The 21,182-nt window shown below is 43.8% G+C and overlaps 1 protein-coding gene across 4 annotated transcripts in view; it reads left to right on the top strand.

Moving 5' to 3' along the window:
* The window catches only part of furina (furin (paired basic amino acid cleaving enzyme) a), a 91,638-nt gene that overhangs the window by 29,929 nt on the left and 40,527 nt on the right, over nt 1-21,182 (top strand). For all 4 annotated transcript variants that reach the window (XM_061766116.1, XM_061766119.1, XM_061766118.1 and 1 more), the window contains exons 3-4: nt 14,425-14,523; nt 19,742-19,837. In XM_061766116.1, the coding sequence (XP_061622100.1) occupies nt 14,425-14,523; nt 19,742-19,837 (195 nt within the window). The remainder of the gene's footprint in view (nt 1-14,424; nt 14,524-19,741; nt 19,838-21,182) is intronic.

Here is a 21,182-nt window from a genome sequence, read left to right as displayed (position 1 = left end):
TTACAAATTCTCCAGGGTATGTAAACGTATGAGCATAACTGTACATATATGCAGTCATACGACCCCCTGCCATATTGGAATGAAAGTGTTGGCTACACGTTTTTTTATAACCACTAGGTGGGGTTGGCATTTTGCAATGAAAGTGTAAAGCTTTTTTATAACCACTAGATGGCGGCAAATTGTGGTCCACCATCCAGCGTCTCAAGGTCCCGGATACAAGCAGCCGAAATGAGTTTCTTCCGCAGGGTGTCCGGGCTCTCCCTTAGAGAGAGGGTCAGAAGCTTGGTCATCCGGGATGATCTCAGAGTAGAGCCGCTGCTCTTTCACATCGAGAGGAGCCAGATGACGTGGCTGGGGCATCTGATTCGGATGCCTCCCGGACGCCTCCCTGGTGAGGTGTTCTGGGCACGTCCCACCGGGAGGAGACCCCGGGGACGACCCAGGACACGCTAGAGAGACTACATCCTTCGGCTGGCCTAGGAACGCCTCGGGATCCCCCCGGAAGAGATGGATGAAGTGGCTGGGGAGAGGGAAGTCTGGGCGTCCCTGCTAAAGCTACTGCCCCCGCGACCCGACCTCGGATAAGCGGTAGAAAATGGATGGATGGATGGATAGATGGCGGCATACATTTATAAAATGTGAAAGTTTTTTCCATTTGCCCCTATACCGATGTATAATGCACACTATTGACTTGACAATTTTTTGGGGGAAAAAATGCGCATTATACACGAGAAATTACGGTATATCCTCTGCCTTTCCTTTCAATGAGGCATTTTAAGATAACTCTCAGAGAATGCAGTACAGAATCCTGTTTATCGCGGGGGATATGTTTCTGAACCGTCCACAAAAATCTCAGCCATACCACTATTTAACCTAGTGTTGTCTTATAAGCAGGATTCTATTTACAACCCCAATTCCAATGAAGTTGGGATGTTGTGTTAAACATAAATAAAAACACAATACAATGATTTGCAAGTCATGTTCAACCTATATTTAATTGAATACGCTACAAAGACAAGATTTAATGTTCAAACTGATAAAATTTGTTTTGAGCAAATAATCATTAACTTAGAATTTTATGGCTGCAACACGTTCCAAAAAAGCTGGGACAGGTGGCAAAAAAGACTGAGGAAGTTGAGGAATGCTCATCAAAAACCTGTTAGGAACATCTCACAGGTGAACAGGCTAATTGGGAACAGGTGGGTGCCATGATTGGGTATAAAAGGAGCTTCCTTGAATTGCTCAGTCATTCACAAGAAAAGATGGGGTGCGGTTCACCTCTTTGTGAAGAAGTGCGTGAGAAAATAGTCGAACAGTTTAAGGACAATGTTCCTCAACGTACAATTATAAGGAATTTAGGGAATTCATCATTTACGGTCCATAATATCATCAAAAGGTTCAGGGAATCTGGAGAAATCACTGCATGTAAGTGGCAAGGCCGAAAACCAACATTGAATGCCCGTGACCTTCGATCCCTCAGGTGGCACTGCATCAAAAACCAACATCAATGTGTAAAGGATATCACCATATGGCCTCATGAACACTTCAGAAAACCAATGTCAGTAAATACAGTTCGCCGCTACATCCGTAAGTGCAACTTGAAACTTTACTCTGCAAAGCAAAGGCCATTTATCAAAAACACCCAGAAATGCCGCCGGCTTCTCTGGGCCCGAGCTCATCTAAGATGGACTGATGAAAAGTGGAAAAGTGTTCTGTGGTCCGACAAGTCCACATTTCCAATTGTTTTTGGAAATTGTGGACGTCGTGTCCTCCGGGCCAAAGAGGAAAAGAACCATCCGGACTGTTATGGACGCAAAGATCAAAAGCCAACATCTGTGATGGTATGGGTCTGTGTTGGTGCCAATGGCATGGGTAACTTACACATCTGTGAAGGCACCATTAATGCTGAAAGGTACATACAGGTTTTGGAGAAACATGTTGCCATCCAAGCAGTCTTTTTCATGGACGCCCCTGCTTATTTTAGCAAGACAATGCCAAACCACATTCTGCACGTGTTACAACAGTGTGGCTTCGTAGCAAAAGAGTGCGGGTACTAGACTGGCCTGCCTGTAGTCCAGACCTGTCTCCCATTGATGTGTGGCCCATTATGAAGCGTAAAATACGACAACGGAGACCCCGGACTGTTGAACAGCTGAAGCTGTACATCAAGCAAGAATGGGAAAGAATTCCACCCACAAAGCTTCAACAATTAGTGTCCTCAGTTCCCAAACATTTATTGAATGTTGTTAATGGAAAAGGTGATGCAACACAGTGGTGAACATGACCCTGTCCCAGCTTTTTTGGAATGTGTTGCAGCCATAAAATTCTAAGTTAATGATTATTTACTAAAAAAAAATAAAGTTTCAGTTTGAACACTAAATATCTTGTCTTTGTAGTGTATTCAATTAACTATAGGTTGAACATGATTTGCAAATAATTGTATTCTATTTTTATTCATGTTTAACACAATGTCCCAACTTCATTGGAATTGGGGTTGTAAAATGTGTATTAATAATTTCTAGTTATTTTTTTTTTATGATTTTATTGAAAAATTAATAATTTCCTGAGAGCAGATTAATATCAGAAGACTTGTGTTTTTCGTTCGTCTTTGGAGATGTCGTTAATTTTCGTTCGCCTGTGCTTCCGAGTCGTTGGTCTCCCGGGAGGACTCCGACTTCCGTCTGGCATGGGGTGAATGAAGACTTCGAGACACTTGGCATTTGGGCTAATTCGATTTATTGAACAGGCCTTAGTGTCATAGCAGCTGCAGTATTGCCAGAACGACGAAAAAGCCCCCGAAAAACCCCCTGGATCTCCGTTTATCAAGGTTTAATTCTCTGGGCATGGAATTAGCCCCTCCTTGGGGCACCCGTGAGAGGGCCGTTCCTCATGACCATATTTGGACTTGCACTCCCCTGCGGGTGTCTCTTTTACTCTGTCAATTTACCCCCTCCCTGGGGCCCTTGGTTGCGATAATGAAAACCACTCCTCTCTGATGACCTGACCCCGGTTGTAGATACCGGTCAGGTTTCGGTCAAGGATTAGACGGAAACCCCACTATCCATATAACTGATTTAAGGATGTCCTGAGATTTAGACGTGCAAACAAAAGTTTGTTGGAGTGAATACCGGTCTCCCACCCTTTGACCCTCTCAAACGAGGTCTGATTGTGTTACTATTAAAATATACTACAGAGGCATTACACGACTCACTTACACAAGGGGAGACTTGCTAAACACCAAGGAGGCTACTCCGGACTTTCTTTCACCAACTTTCGCAAATCCGCTCAGTTTTTTCCCTGAGCTACTCACCGGAGCAGCGACCGCGGTCTTTGGGGCATGGAGACTGAGGTGGCACCACAGAGGGAAGCGAGCCGCCATCCAATTGGGCAGCCATGGCCCAACGTTCGAGATCATCGCCTGCCACCATGGGGGACCTAGGTTCAATACCCCGACTGGACCATCTGCCAACATCCCCCGGACTCATGGCTGTGGTGTCCTTGAGCAAGACATTGATACCCCGAAATGTTCCCTGGGCGCTTCAGCTGCCCCCTGCTCCAGTGTGTTCCACTAACGTGTATGTGTTCACAGTGATGGGTAAAATGCATAGAACTAATTTTGTGTGCATGCATTCATGTTCATGACAATAAAGGTGATTCTTCTTCTTCTAAAAGTGAAGCTCTGCAAGAGATGGTACAGATTGACGTTTCCGTCGATCCACCTCGATCCACCAAGTAAAGACTTTGGACGTTCCGCTGCCATGTGCTTTATGGAGACTTGGCTTTGTGAACGCGTCCCCGATGCGCCGTCATGCTTTCCGGCTTCCATCCTCACCGGGTAGACCGCGACATGGAATCATTGGGGAAAACAAAAGGCGGCAAGTTATGCTTCTATATCAACAAAAAATGGTGTATGGACGTCACATAGCTCAGCACACACTGCAGCCTCCGTTTAGAGTCGCTGTTTTTGAACTGTAAGCCATTCTACTCACCTCGTGAGCATCATTGATTCTCGGCGGTGTCTACATTCCGCCTCAAGCTAACACGAACGCCGCACTGCTAATGCTCGCCGAACAAGTAAACGAAATTGAAAAAAAACACCCAGACTCATTCTCGGGCATTTTAACAAAGCTAAACTCAACCACGAACTCCCTAAATGCAAGCAGCACATTGACTGTGCTACCAGGGAAAATAACATTTTAGACCACTGCTATACTACGCTAAATAACACATACCATGCCATACCTCGTGCAGCACTGGGCTCGTCTGATCACTGCGTAATTCACTTAATACCAACATACAGGTAAGAACTTAAATGCTCGAAGCCTACAGTGAAAACAGTGAAAAAGTGGACCAATGAAGCAAAGAGAACTTCAAAGCTGTTTAGACTGCACAGACTGGCGTGTCTTTGAAAATTCAGCTGGCAGTCTGGATGAATATACGGACCCTGTCACATCCTATGTTAGTTTCTGCGAAGATGTGTGTGTACCAACAAAGTCATTTCGCACATTCAATAACAACAAGCCATGGTTCACTGCCAACCTTAAGCAACTTCCCCAAGCTAAGGCGAGTGCATATCTGAGCGGGGACAGAGCCGTGTGTAATCTCACGAGGAACCAGCTAACTAAAGAAATTAACATTGCAAAGAGAAACTATGCAGCAAAATTGGAAAAACGGTTTAGCGCTAACGACTGGATCAGTCTGGCATGCATTCCAATTGCTGACCAATTACAAACAACGATCACCCCAAGCTGAGAACAATAGCACACTAGCCAACGACTTGAATACCTTCTAATGCAGATTTGAAAAGGACACTTTCACACCCCACACCCACCGGCCACACTACCGACCACAATCACACCTTTGACCTCTGCGTTAACCATCCACGAACAGGTTTGAGACGCATCTACAAAAAACAAAAGACTAAAAAGCGTCAGGCCCAGACCATGTGTCCCCATCCTGCTTCAAAGTCTGCGCGGACCAGCTCGCTCCAGTCTTCACACAGCTCTTCAATAGATCTCTGGAACTGTGCGAAGTACCATCCTGTTTCAAACTCTCTACCAACATTCCAGTCCCCAAGAGACCTACAATCTCGGGTCTAAATGACGAAAGGCCCCTGTCTGTCGCCTTGACATCTGTGATCATGAAGTCCTTTAAACGTCTCATGCTGGACCACCTCAAGAGTGTCGCAGGTCCCCTGCTGAACCCCCTACAGTTTGCTCACCGAGCAAACAGGTCTGCGGATGATGCAGTCAACATGGGACTGCACTTCATCCTAGAACACCTCGACAGCGCAGGGACCTATGCGAGGATCCTGTTCGTGGACTTCACCTCAGGTTTCAAAACCATCATCCCTAAACTCCTTTCCTCCAAGCTGCTCCAACTGTGCGTCTCGCCTGCCATCTGCCAGTGGATTTACAGCTTTCTGACGGGCAGGACACAGCAGGTGAGGCTGGGGGAGGCCACCTCCTCCACACGCAGCACTGGGGCACCCCAAGGTTGTGTCCTTTCTCCGCTGCTCTTCTCCCTCTACACAAACGACTGCACCTCAACGCACCGGGCTGTCAAACTCCTGAAGTTTGCAATGACATCACTGTCATTGGCCTCATCAAAGACTCTGAGGAGTCTGCATATCGACAGGTAGTGAAGCGGCTGGAGCGGTGGTGCGGCCGACACGACCTGGAGCTGAACACGCTCAAGACTGTAGAGATGATGGTGGACTTCAGCAGGCATCCTTCGCCACAGCTGCCCCTCCACCTGCCTTGTGTCAACCGTCGAGACCTTCAGGTTCCTGGGAATTACAGTCTCTCAGGACCTGAAGTCAACATCAACTCCGTCCTCAAAAAGGCCCAGCAGAGGATATACTTCTTCTTCTGAGGAAGCACGGCCTGCCACAGGGGCTGCTGAGGCAGTTCTGTGTTCTTCCATCACAGTCTGGTTTGGTGCTGCGACAAAAAAGGACAAACTCCGACTGCAACGGACAATCAAAACTGCTGAAAGGATTGTCTGTACCCCCCTACCCACCCTTGAGGACTTACATGCTGCCAGAACTAAGACAAGAGCGTGCAAAATCCTCTCGGACTATCCACATCCCGGTCACCAGCTCTTCCAGCTCCTTCCCTCAGGTAGGCGCTACCGATCAATGCAAACTCGAACTAGCAGACATTCCAACAGCTTCTTCCCTCTTGCGATCAACTTCTTAAACACCTAACCTACAATTCCATTACAGCATGCTGCCAATTTTTCGACTTGAGTTTGTTGTCACATTTCTGTGGGGCCAATTATACATTACTCGTGCATTCACTGTAGTAGTCTCGCCACGCTGCACTATTTGCATATCTGTTGACCAATACTGGCCACTCATGCCAGAGTAGCATCTGCACCACTTGCACACTGACTGAGGAGTATCTGCAACATTTGCACAATCAACATTGTCCCAGATTATCGCGCTATCGTCACTTTAAACTGCATACACTCCTTGAAGTCTTGGCACCCTTTGCACAATGGTCATTGCACCGGACTATTGCTATATTAGTCACAAAAAAAATATAAAAAATTTGTACCAGTGACTGTTTTTCTCAATGTCTTTATGTCTCAAAAGTGTTCTCTGTCAATTGAATGTCTGTTGTTGTACTAGAGCGGCTACAACTACTGGAGACAAATTCCTTGTGTGTTTTTTGGACATACTTGGCAAATAAAGATGATTCTGATTAAAAATGATGACACACACACACACACGCAGTTGTCTGTGCTTTTCAAAATCTAATGTGTCTAATGCTCCAGAATCGCAAATATTTCCCTGCCTTGGTTTGGAAGTGTTTTACTGGGCTGTTCAAGATAGAAATCTTCCATTATCCCTTGTCATATCAAACGTAATGACACACTTTGTGCCCATGTGACAGGGCTGCCTGGCTTGTCATGAACCCAGCTTCCTGCCTGACCCGCTTCAATTTCCTTCATCTCAGTTTAGCTTGCCCTCCTTCTTCGATGCCCCTTCCTCCCACCGCATGCCCTGAACACACAAAACACACGGACATTAGCACACACACTTTCTCTGACAGGCTAAATAGCAATGAATGCAGTTGAATTCCTTCACTAATGAGGATGAACTCATTAAGGCATCTGCATGAGAGTCTACAACATGTTTGAATGAGATAATCCCTCAACTGTTAATATGACTCTAATGGGCCAACCTTTGATGTCCAGTGAACTGATCATAAAACGTTGTTTCCGACTCCCATTTGGCAGACAATTATGACTGTGCCCGTTACTGATGTTTTTTTTGTTAAATCAAATGAAACACCTAGTAAAACCTAAACTTGTTTTCGGTACAATATTGCACCTTTATATTCTGTCTGAGAATGATTTTTTAACTTAAGTAGGTCAGAGGAAGTGCATAACTAGCATTTTCTTTGGAGTACTTGTAATCACTAAATAACATCAAATCACAGCATAATTATGCAATCGTTAAAATTTTAGAAAATGTTTTGGGTTTTGAGCAATAATTTCTTGTACTTTGTTTAGTCTTTCGCTTTTCAGTATAGTTATTTACTGAAAACGGGACATTATAGCCCTCTGATTGACACAGTCCCCTCCAAAAGTATTGGAAAGGCAAGGTCAATTCCTTTGTCTTTGTTGTATATGAACGACATTTAGGTTTCAGATCAAAAGATGAATATGAGACAAAAGTTCAGAATTCCAGCTATTATTTCATTGTATTTACATCTAGATGTGTTAAACAACTCAGGACAGAGCACCTTTTGTTTGCTCACTTTTCAAGTGAGCAAATGTATTGGAACAGACATTATTTAATGAACTTAAAGTGAATAAAATAACATTTAATATTTGGTGGCATAACACTTACTTGCAATAACTACATCAAGCCTATGACCCTTTGACTTCACCTGACTGTTGCATTCTTCATTTGAAATGCTTTTACAGGCCTTTACTGTAGCCTCTTTCAGTTCTTGTTTGTTTCTGGAGGTTTCTCCCTTCAGTCTCCTCTTCAGCGTGTAAAATGAATGCTCTGTTGGGTTAAGGTCCGGGGATTGACTTGGCCAATCAAAGACCTTTAACTTTTTCCAACCTGATGAAGTCCTGATTTTTGTGTTGGCAGTGTGTTTTGGGTCATTGTCTTCTTGCATGATGAAGCTTCTCCCGATTAGTTTGGATGTGTGTCTTGTGTGTTTTGGATCATAAGTAGATCCTTTCCATCACTTAGGTAGAAGTTAATTTTGGTCTCATTCGTCCCAAAAACTTTGTTCCACAACTTTTGTGGCTCATCTCTGTACTTCTTTGCAAAATCCAATCTGGCCTTCCAAATTATTTTTGCTGATGAGTGGTTTGCATCTTGCGGTATGGCCTGTATATTTCGTCTTTCGAAGTCTTCTTTGTGTTACCTTCACCCCTGCCCTTTGGAGGTTGGCCGTGATGTCACTGACTGTTGTGTTTGGATGTTTCTTCACAGTTCTCACTATGTTTATGTCATTAACTGCTTTTAATACCTGTGGCCCACATGTTCAGTTTCCTTTGCTCAGTACACCAGTAGTTTCGTTCTTTTTCAGGACATTCTAAATTGTTGTATTTGCTATGCCCAATGTTTGTGCAATAGCTCTGATTGATTTTCCCTATTCTCTAAGCTTCAAAATGGTTTGCTTTTCTCCCATAGACAGCTCTGTGGTCTTCATGTTTGCTTAACAGCAAATGCAGTTTTCACAGGTGAAACTCAAAAGACAAAAACAAGCACTATCTAATGTTTAAGCAATCAATCTAAAAGGCAACACCTGAGCAACTAGAAACACGCATCAGTCACATGTTCCAATACTTTTGCCCAATTGAAAAGTGAGTGGGTTCAAACAAAAGGTGCTCCGTCATAAGTTGCTTAACACATCTAGATGTAAATACCATGAAATGAAAGACAGAATTCTGAACTGTTGTTTCATATTCATCTTTTGATCTGAAACCCAAATGTCTTCAGTATACAACAAAAACAAAGGAATTGACCTTGCCGTTCCAATACCTTTGGAGTGGACTGTATAGTTTTATTAAAATATAAAGTCCTGGGCCAAATGATGTACCTGAATTGCGTGACTGAAATTAAATAACTTGAAAATTTTAATTAAATTGTCGTCATTCTACTGGACATTTTATAAACATTCATAGAGCTCAGGGTCTTCCTTTTAAGTGTATGTGAAGGGGGAAAACACTTCAACAGCCATGTTGGTAACACTCAGGAGACATGAATGGTTTGAACAAGTCATTGGCCTCGTTGCCGTTATATAAGAGGGAATAATGAAGCACATGAGGGATGGAATGTACCCTTCTCAAACATAAAAACCTTTATCGAAGTTAGAATATTTACAACCCGCAATTTGTATTAGAAGGACCTATGTACACTGAGCATAAATATTAAACACAACACTTTTGTTTTTGCTCCCATTTTTCATGAGCTATTTTTTTTTACATACACAAATAGCCTTTTTCCATCAATATTGTTCACAAATCTGTCTGAATCTGTTAGTGAGCACTTGTCCTTTGTTGAGATTATCCATTCACCTCAGAGGTGTGACATATCAAGACGGTTATTAGACAGTTGGATTATTATGGCACAAGTGTACGATAAAATACTGCTGCACATTTTATAGTGGCCTTTTATTGTGGGCAGCCTGCACACCTGTGGAATAATCATGCCTAATGTCTAATCAACATCTTCATGTGTCACACCTGAGAAGTGCTCGATAACACAGATTTTAGACAGATTTATGAACAATATTTGAATAAATAGGTCTTTTGTGTTTTTACAAAAGTCTGAGCTCTTTGAGATCAACTCATGTAAAATGAGAGCAAAACCTAAAGTGTAGGGTTTATATTTTTGTTTTGTATATTTGTGTGCATGTTGTCTTTTGCTGCCTGCACCATTCAATTTATGCCTCATAAATACCTTGCTGCAGGGAGGGTTCTCATCGAACCGTGATTTGACAGTCCTGCAGCAGTTCTGCCCTCACTATAAACTCATTTCACCTTCATCAACTCCAAAACTTATGGCCGTTCAAACTCATGTTTATGTGATTTATTGTTTGCATCCCGGTAAGTAAGTCAGGCGTTTTCTTTTTGTAGCAGAGGTTTCACATTAGGTGTGACTCATAAAATGCTGTGGTTTATTTATATTGTTAGTCATGTCTGTCGGTATCTCACTGTGGACTAGGGATGAATCTGTTTACCGATAAACATTGGTAACATTTCAAGAGGTTAGTAATACAGTTTCAAATTCTAATTGTTTACTATCGTATTTAACGCAATGAATGAATTCATTAATTAAAACTGTGTTCCCATTTTAGTGACTTTGTCGCTGTATTTACTAGCAAGTATTCCGATGCATTTCGCAACTCTTTTGAAAGCAACTTGTGACTTTCTGGTGTTATTGGAGACATTTGAAGAGTCCCTCCCACCGTGCGATATGTTCAGCCCCTCCGTGTCCAGAATAAGAATGAATATCGCTTGCGCACCGGTGCCTCATCCCAAGTGTAGCATTACACACAAACAATGAAGGTGGATCCATGGAGAAAACCACAACCAGTCTATTCACTCATTTCTGCAATGTACAGGAAATGGGAATTTATCTATGAAGCCCTGGTATATCTGAGTTCCTCGAGTAGTGCACATACCTCAGTCTGGAGTCTCAAGCAGGAACAGCTATCAACCGGATAAAAATGCTCGAGTTGACAGACAGTTACTACTACATGCATGAATATAAAAACTTGAATTTAAGAGTTAGAAATATTGTGAATATTGTCAGCTCATCTACTTGGTTCTGACAACACAAGTTAATGTCTAAATCATGGTCTCTTCGCCGGGCTGGATAATATACTGTTTGTGTATTTAAGATTGAAAGACACAAGAGGAATGAGACTAGTAGTTTGTGGAAAATTGGAAGCTTGGTTGCTGAAAAGGGAGCTTTATTTTAACTTTTGACAGTGCTTTGAAATGAGTTTTTTCTAATAGACGTGGTTTGCCACCACTCCAGCATTTCTACGCCGGACATATAACCATAATGGTTACTTAACCATCCAGTATCGACATGGCTTATCCTGTGCTGCAGCCCATTTGAACTGTCATTTACAAGACGTGAGTTACGCCCTTGCACAACATGTCTGTTCACAGGCATGTGATTGACTGGAACAGCCATGCTCCTGTTCACACCCATAGACAATATCGAAAGTCCTAATTTAACATATTTGGCGTATGGGAAGTAATTGGGTAAAAGCCACAGAGCCTCAAAGATAACATGCAACTTTACAGAAATTATGCATACAAAAAAGAATGAATGGGAATAGACATTTTAGCTGAAATATTTTATGATGGACACATTGAGGAGCAAACATAAAATGCCTATGTAGTTTGATATGAATGCATTTAAGCCTGTAAACCTATTTTGACTATGCATTTCACTTGCTTCCGTCCAGCCTTATTGTATACACAACAGAACTATTCTTAGAGGACAAATTCAGTCTCATTTTCTCAATCAATCCTGTTGCTGAGGCAAAAACAAAATATGGTAATGTCCAACGTCCTCTATGCTTGAATAAATGCTTGTGTCATGGGTCGTTGCGCTAGTTTAACTGCAATAATTGTCTTCCATCTATGGAATTACCAAAATCCATAAGTGCAACTCAGGACTCCATGTTCATATCACAATATTGCAGCCCTGAAGCCCTCTCCCCATTTATCTTCAGTGTTGCGTAAACATGTACTGCAGTTGAGACATAAACCTTTGAATGCATGGATTCCCACGAAGTGCATTTGTTTAGCAGAGACTGCACAAAAATACTCATCAGAGTAATGCCTTGCCTGCTGTGCGAGTTCCTGATAAGCCTTTTTCTGCTATCTGTGACCATCTGTAATGGTCCTCTCAAAATTCTGAATCCAGATTTTCCAACTGCTGTAAATGGCCTTTCTTGCCAAGTGGAAAGTAGTTAAAACCACAGAAACAATGAGGTCTGGATTAAATGGCCGAAATCATTACCCCTTTAAGGTCTGTACTGATTGCCAGATGATGGTTGGGCTGCAAAGCTGGAACGGACATACTTGAGTGTAATGTGGCAAATGTGCATGTGTGAATATTTTGGTAACAGTTGAGTTGGTCTTAATGGGAGGCAACCTCTGGAACACTTGCCTAAATATTTGCATTAATGTGAGTTTGTGTGTTTCCATAGAAACAAAATGATGTTCAGAATGTTTTTCTGCTAATTTGCCAACTAAAACATACTGACATAAAATGCACATTATTGGGTTAATACGCATTGTTAAATGTAAATAAACCTTTTCATGTTGCTGCTGTTGGGCACACATTACAGTAAAATTTGTCCAAATCGGAAAATCTCTGGTTCTTAAATTCTATCAAAATGTGAAGCAACCTATTTATGTTGCTGCTGTTGGAGAAACATTACAGTACAGTTTGTCCAAATTGGAAAATCTTTTTGGTTCTTAAATGCTATCACCAGTTGATTAATTTTTGAACTGCTATCAAGCTGCATTTTAGATATGTCTGACATACTCTGTTGTCTCAAAACAAAACACTTCACAGCAAGACAATGTAGCCAGACATTTAGAACACTCCAGCAACAGCTGTTTTTGGTTGACACATTTCATTTTCCTTTGAACTCATGGGCTCAGTGGAGGAATTGATCACTGCATTGTTTCATGATGCCACTTAATGGACTCTCCCACCCTCCTTGCATATCTTTGATCAGTCCCACCTCACAAGACCTTTTCCTGGCCAATACAATAGACTGACTACCTGCTACTATTTTCTTCAGGAGGGACCATTGGCTCAGCTAATGCCTTTTTGATGTGAGCACTTTTCCACTTTCATACATCTGCCTTCCTTCCTTTGGGCTTATTCTTTAATGGGTTTACTAAATATACTGTACCTATACAATCTCACAGACATACCGTATCACTGAGTTGTGGTTATGTCTAGCACACATAGCTAAATATCACTGTTTATAGTGTACCATCCCTCTTTGATGTTTCCTCTCTCCCATCCATTGGCTTTGTGTACAGGGCCTTTATGTGTCAGGCTGGCTGCATTTGGTCCGTTTACTGTGATTTAAACACGAATCAGCCTTGAATTGTACTTCTTTTGGACTGAAGAAGTGCTGCAACACAAATTGCAGACTCTCAACATCAAAGGTCACAAGGATGGTGCCCACGGCCACCAAGGACCGCATATATTGGGCCTGTTTTTAAAAATGTCTCACCAGTGGTGGGACATTTTGATAGCGTAGGAATTTTGTAGAAGTGATGGTCTGCGATTGGCTGGCGACCGGTTCAGGGTGTAGCCTGCCTCCCGCCCGAAGATAGTGAGGATAAGCGGTAAAGAAAATGGATGGATGGATGCATGGATAGTTTGAGAATGGAAACACTTGCATAGATTTATAGAAATCAAGTGTTGCTTTTTTATATGTATCTGTTTCCTACCTTGTTAAATCATTGTTGAAATTATGGTGATGAATATTTTTATTGAAATTAACAGAAAATGTAATTTGAGCAGATTTGTGATTTGAGTGTGTGGAAACTGGTAGCCATTCACATCAATCAGTACCAAAGTAGCTCTGAGTTTTAAAAAAATATTTGTGATCCCTGCGCTACATCACCTCCCAGTGATACTTGTGGAAACCATGCAATTTTTTATTTTTTTTTGCTGTATGGTAATCTCTCGCGGTTCAGCGATTGCGGTGCTGCTATATTGCAGATTTTTATAGCGATTGTTTTTTATGTGCACAAGACACTCCCTGGCTTGATGGAGGAATCAATTCTGTTGTGATGTGCTTCCTTCACACACTTTCCGTGAGGCCAAGATGCTTGCCATTTTTGTGTGTTTAAGTATGTTTGTTATATGTAACAAGGTATTTTAAGGTTTAACCTATTAAAAAAAAAAAAAACAATTATATGGACTCGCTATATCGCAGATTTTCACCTATCGCGGATGGGTCTGAAACGTAGCGCTCACGATAAACGGGTGATCACTGTATTAAATTCTACTCCCCTAAAATTTATGTGATTTAATTGTCAATTAGGGATGGCCATTTCACTGCATTTCCTTTTTCGACTATGGGGAACATTAACAATGAGTTTGTTTGTTCTTGTTGTATTGTCTTTTTTAAAAATGTTTTATTGAAATGGGAGAGTCTCTTTAAATGTTCTGAAATACTGCTTCTGAATCAACAGCGCCTGTGCTGGTTGCAGTCAAGTATTGTATTTCATTTATCCAATTAATTGATGTATCGATTATTATCCCTTGGCAAATAGGGATAGAAAATGTATGGATTTTCATGCTCAACCCCAGTGGCAATCTAACATATTACTCCTGTACAACTTCATGTTTTGATTTGCTTTCAATTTAACTCCTCTGTAATTGTATTCCAGGTTTTTGGCGACTATTATCACTTCAAGCATCGTACAGTGGCGAAGCGATCGCTTTCTGATCATAGGGGCACACATATCCGTCTGCTTAAAGATCCCAAGGTAAGAGTTTTAAATTTCTATTTATTAAATTATACGTATTTGGGAGAATAAACCGATGTATACTGAGCTTACAGATAGCAATGGGGATCATGATGAAATCTTTGAGAGCCAACGGCCATTATTTTCACCAATTAATGGAAGGAAGATTGCAGTTACTATTATTATTATTATTAGTATTATTACTTGTGACGTGTCACATTTTTGTTGTTGTTAAACACATCTTTCATCTGGAATGATAACCCGAGGGCTAGTCCACTCACAGCCATTATACTGATTAATATAAGTAGCAGAGGTGAAACACGGAAAGTAACAACTATACGGGCAAAAGAAAATCCTTGGCTTATACTGTAAGTTATTATAAATGTCAGAAATGCCTCAGCATCCATACGGGCTGTTGTCATAAGAGTGATGGAAGCTGAACAGGCTCTTCCCTGAGGAGGCCTGCAAGTCATAAATATTCCTCTATGGACCTGAAATGTAGTTCAGCCTTCTTGGCTGATCTTAATGGAAATTCTATATTTCTGTATTTTCCAGTAGTTTTGCAAGTGAGTTTGAGGTTAGCTTGATAATGAGCCTCTGCCCTACCCCACTGGGAAGGATGAAGTGAAAATTTGTGTGAAATTAATATTCATAGCAATGGGAATATGAGGCATTTTGAAGTTAAGACACGGATGAGTTCATTTTAAATACTAGGAGCCTAAAAGAGTGTTTAGATTTTCGTTTTTTAATGTTAAATTACTTAACTAAACCGAACTAAACCAGCAGATGCATAAGAATATTATTTCCTTCAAATTGCCCATTATAAAATTAACTTTCTTACTGTGCAGCCATGCAGCACAGGTGCAGGCTGGGAAAAAGAGCCATCATCTGCTGGCCTTGTTACAGCTCAAGCCACCTCCCTCTCTATTTGAGATTTCCTTTACCACTGGCACTCCATTTCCTGTTGTTGAATTCCTGTTTTCCACAGCACCTCAGAGAATGTGAAGCATTACCCTTTCATATATCCCCTTGGAAAGTTCACCATGGGTCACAAAGGTGCCTCTGGTACATTTTTGTTTGTTTGTTTGAACAATGAATAATCTAATCGAAGTTGTTTCAAACAAATTCCAAAGTTTTCTCATGGAGAAATTATTAAACTATTGAACTCTTTTCTTCAGTTCACAGCCGGCTTGTAAGATGGCCAAGATGGAATTTGAATAAAAGGTGTTTCCAGCTTTTTGTGGGTTTAATTACGGACAACAAGATCTGGACCTCAGCCAGGTTTCATTTGCTGGCGAACAGAGATCCCTTCTAACAGGGCCTAATGAGGACCTAAAACTTGGCTATATTTGCCATCTTCATGCCTCTGAATGGCATTGAAGTCCAACTTTTTTGTTTGGCTATTGGATGAGAAAGGAATATAAATATTTGTTTGGCTTGTTGTGAATCCTTGTTGATTTAGGCCCGGTATACATATAAAGACGAGGCCTGTTTTTGTGCTCTCCCGTTCCATTTTGCCCTCACTCGTCTGCAGTGACCGATCCGCCTGTCGATCTCCCGTTCCATTCTTCCCTCACTCTTGGACAACGACTGTGGACCATGGTCTCAGATTTGGAGGTGCTGATTCTCATCCAAGCCGTTTCACACTCTGCTGCGAACTGCTCCAGTGAAAGTTGGAGGTCATGGCTTGATGAAGCCAACAGAACCACATCATCTGCAAAAAGAAGAGATGCAATACTGAGGCCACCAAACCGGAACCCCTCTACGCCATGGCTGCCCCTTGAAATTCTGTCCAAAGAAGTTATAAACAGAATCGGTGACAAAGGGCAGCCTTGGTGGAGTCCAACCCTCAGAGTCCGACTTACTGCCGGATATGCGGACCAAAATCTGACTCCTGTCGTACAGGGACCGAACAGCCTGTATCAGAGGGGTTCGGTACCCCATACTCCCGAAGCACCCCCCACATGACTCCCCGAGGGACACGGTCGAACACCTTCGCCAAGTCCACAAAACACAAGACTAGTTGGGCAAACTCCCATGCACCCTCGAGGACCCTGCCGTGGGTGTAGAGCTGGTCCACTGCACCACGGCCAGGACAAAAACCACACTGGATCTGAGATTCGACTTCCCGATGGACCCTCCTCTCCAGCACCCCTGAATAGACCTTACCAGGGAGGCTGAGGAGTGTGATCCCCCTGTAGTTGGAACAGACCCTCTGGTCCCCCTTCTTAAAAAGGGGGGCCACCACCCCAGTCTGCCAATGCAGAGGCACTGTCCCCGATGTCCACGCGATGTTGCAGAGGCGTGTCAACCAGGACAGCCCTAAAACATCCTGAGCCACCGAGGAGCTTTTTAACCACCTCGGCGACCTCAACCCCAGAGATAGGAGAGCCCGCCTCAGAGAACCCAGACTCTGCTCTCTCATGGGAAGGCGTGTCGGTGGAATTGAGGAGGTCTCAGAACGTCCCGAGTCGAGGTCAGCAGCGTCCCAGCCCCACTATACACCGTGTTGATGGTGCACTGCTTCCCCCTCCTGAGCCGCCGGATGGTGCACCAGAATTTCTTCAAAGCCGTCTGGAAGTCTTTCTCCATGGCCTCACCGAACTCCTCCCATACCTGAGTTTTTGCTTCAGCGACCACCAAAGCTGCATTCCGCTTGGCCAGCCGGTACCCATCAGCTGCCTCAGGAGTCCCACAGACCAAAAAGGCCCGATAGGACTCCTTCTTCAGCTTGACAGCATCCCTCACCGTTGGTGTCTACCAACGGGTTCGGGGACTGCCGCCACGACAGGCACCGACCACCTTACGGCCACAGCTCTGGTCGGCCACCTCAGCAATGGAGGCGCGGAACATGGTCCACTCGGACTCGATGTCCCCTGCCTCCCCCGGAACATGAGCGAAGTTCTGTCGGAGGTGGGAGTTGAAACGCCTTCTGACAGGGGATTCCGCCAAACGTTCCCAGCAGACCCTCACCATGCATTTGGGCCTGCCACGTCGGACCGGCATCTTCTCCCACCATCGGAGCCAACTCACCACCAAGTGGTGATCAGTTGACAGCTCCGCCCCTCTCTCCACCCAAGTGTCCAAGACATGCGGCTGCAAGTCCAATGACACAACCACAACATCGATCATCGAACTGCGACCTAGGGTGTCTTGGTGCCAAGTGCACATGTGGACACCCTTATGCTTGAACATGGTGTCCGTCATGGACAATCCGTGATTAGCACAGATGTCCAATAACAGAACACCGCTCGGGTTCTGATCGGGGGGGCTGTTCCTCCCAATCACGCCCTTCCAGGTCTCACTGTCATTGCCCACGTGAGCATTGAAGTCCCCCAGCAGAACGATGGAGTCCTCAACAGAAGGGCTCTCCAGCACCCCCTCCAAGGACTCCAAAAAGGGTGGGTACTCTGAACTGCTGTTTAGTGCATAGGCACAAACAACAGTCAGGACCCCTCTCCCCACCCGAAGGTGGAGGAAGGCTACCCTCTCGCCCACCGGGGTGTACCCCAACGTACAGGCGCCGACCCGGGGGACAATAAGTATACCCACACCTGCTCGGCGCCTCTCACCTTGGCCAACTCCAGAGTGGAAGAGAGTCCAACCCCTTTCAAGGACTGGTACCAGAGCCCAAGCTGTGTGTGGAGGCGAGTCTGACTATATCTAGTTGGAACTTCTTGACCTCACACACCAGCTCGGGCTCCTTCCCTGCCAGAGAGGTGACATTCCACGGCCCTACAGCCAGTTTCTGGAGCCGGGGATCAGATCGCCAAGGTCCCTGCCTTCGGCCACCGCCCAGCTCGCACTGCACCCGACCCCTCCCACAGGTGGTGAGTCCATGGGAAGGGGGACCCATGTTACCCTTTCGGGCTATGCCCGGCCGGGCCCCATGGGTGCAGGCGCTCCCCACCTCCAGGCCTGGCGAGCCCCACCTCCAGGCCTGGCTCCAGAGGGGGCCCCCGGTCCGGGCAAGGGAAAACTTAACTTTTTCTGTTCCTTAGCAGTAAAACATGGGTTGGTTCCACCCAAAACACGGGTTTCTGACTAAAAAGTGGAGAAAACAAGCTTCTTGTGAAAAGAAAAATGAAAAGCAGAACAGTGACTTTAATGTTAATATTTTTTTATTCTGTGACAAACTACAAAACAACAAAAACAACATGGGGTTTTTCATTGCAATTTAATTGACTTTCAGATTTAACTTGTGTACGTGTTCACTGTGATGGGTTAAATGCAGAGAACAAATTTCGTGTGCATGCATGCATGTTCATGACAATAAAAGGTGATTCTATATGGGCGTTCATCTCAAGAATTCCATACCGGATAGCTCGTGGCCCGGCTGACTAAATACTTTTTTCCCCCCCACTATATATGTGCCTTGCGATTGGCTGGCGACCAGTTCAGTGTGTACCCTGCCTCTTGCCCAGAGTCAGATGGGATAGGCTCCAGCTTGGACGCAACAATAGTGAGGATAAGCGGTACTGAAAATGGATGGACATCCATAACACTGAATAACATCCTGTGACTGGTAACGCTCTGACACACGTTGCTTGAAGCTGACTGGACCGCTGTGTGTTGTTACAAGGGATACACCAATACCAGTCTTGGTATCAGTGCCGATTCTGTATGTCTGTACTCGTACTTTTAATCAGGCTTTTGTGTAAAAAAGAATTTAAGTGAAACTTGTGCTACGTTCAAGAAATTTTTGTGATGTGTTTTTGAACAATATTTAAGTCAATTAAAACACATTATCATCACAATTGGAGACATAACTGCATTGTCATTATGGGTACTTGGTATCGGCGAGTACTCAAATGTAAGTACACGTACTCGTTCTAGAAAAAAGGTGTGCCTGTGCATCCCTCGTTGTTACAGTGACTGATTTTGTACTTCATATCTGGTGTGCATACGCATATTCATCCTTATTTCATAACTGTACATACAGTGTATAACTTGTTTAATCTTTAGTTATTCCAATTCTACAATGATTCATAAATTAATTAGTCTCTTGTTACTCTGGAATTCATCATCATGTCTAATTAGCACAGTAGCCATAATCCCCCTGTAACTCTAATCTCACTGTAAACTGTCATCACACTAGGAATTAGGATATCTATTAAATGTTTTGACACACTGACCCACATGGCAGGTTCATCATTATTTCCCACTCCGCTTCCTTGATATTAATGTTGACCGACATCTCATTGTTGTTGTTTTTTTGTGTGCTCACTTCTGTGTTTAGGTGACCTGGGCAGAGCAACAGGTGATCAAACGTAGGACAAAAAGGGACATCTATATAGAACCTACTGATCCAAAATTCAAGGACCAGTGGTACTTGGTGAGTTGGAGTTGTACTGAGGTCAGATCTAGTAAAACTGCATGTTAGGGCTAGGGGATTAATAGAAATTTAATTGTGATTTTGGCTTCTCACAATGGTAAAAACGTAATTGAAGAAAACCAAAAAACGGTGTAGTGTGTATGGAAGTTCCTGCATTGTAAAAGCTTCCTGAACGCGCCTTTGTTGCCTGCAGTAGCAAGTTTGTGATGTACAGTGGGTACGGAAATTATACAGACCCCCTTAAATGGTTCACTCTTTATATTGCAGCCAGGCGGCACAGTGGGCGACTGGTTAGTACATCCGCCTCACAGTTCTGGGGACTGGGGTTCAAATCCCGGCCTCGCCTGTGTGGAGTTAGCATGTTCTCCCCGTGCCTGCGTGGGTTATCTCCGGGTACTCCAGTTTCCTCCCACATCCCAAAGACATGCAGGGTAGGTTAATTGAATACTCTAAATTGCCCGTAGGTGTGAATGTGAGTGCGAATGGTTGTTTGTTTCTGTGTGCCCTGCGATTGGCTGGCGACCAGTTCAGGGTGTACCCCGCCTCCTGCCCAATGATAGCTAGGATAGGCTCCAGCACTCCCGCGACCCTTGTGAGGATAAGAGGAACGGATGATGAATGAATGAATGAATATTGCAGCCATTTGCAAAAAATAATTTTCCCCCTCCTCATTAATGTACACACAGCACCCCATATTGACAGAAAAAAACTGAATTGTTGAAATTTTTGCAGATTTATTCAGTATTCAGACCCTTTGCTCAGTATTTAGTAGAAGCACCCTTTTGAGCTAATACAGCCATGATTCATTTTGGGAATGATGCAACACGTTTTTCACACCTGGATTTGGGGATCCTGTGCCATTCCTCCTTGCAGATCCTCTCCAGTTCTGTCAAGTTGGATGGTGAACATTGGTGGACAGTCATTTTCAGGTCTCGCCAGAGATGCTCAATTGGGTTTAAGTCAGGGCTCTGGCTGGGGCCATTCAAGAACAGTCACGGAGTTGTTCTGTAGCCACTCCGTTATTTTAGCTGTGTGCTTAGGGTCATTGTTTTGGTCCTTCGGCCCAGTCTGAGGTCCTGAGCACTCTGGAGAAGGTTTTCATCGAGGATATCCCTTTCCTTCGATTGCAACCAGTCGTCCTGTCCCTCTGCCGTAAAGCCCCGACTGGTGGAGGGCTGCAGTGATGGTTGACTTTCTAGAACTTTCTCCCATCTCCCGACTGCATCTCTGGAGCTCAGCCACAGTGATCTTTGGGTTATTCTTTACCTCTCTCACCAAGGCTCTTCTCCCCCAATTGCTCAGTTTGGCCGGACGGCCAGCTCAAGGAAGGGTTCTGGTCGTCCCA

Source organism: Phyllopteryx taeniolatus, chromosome 2 (assembly GCF_024500385.1).
Source record: "Phyllopteryx taeniolatus isolate TA_2022b chromosome 2, UOR_Ptae_1.2, whole genome shotgun sequence".
In the NCBI taxonomy this organism is placed as follows: domain Eukaryota; kingdom Metazoa; phylum Chordata; class Actinopteri; order Syngnathiformes; family Syngnathidae; genus Phyllopteryx; species Phyllopteryx taeniolatus.
Note: the sequence above shows the minus strand (reverse complement) of the source record. Positions and strands in the feature narration are given on the sequence as shown.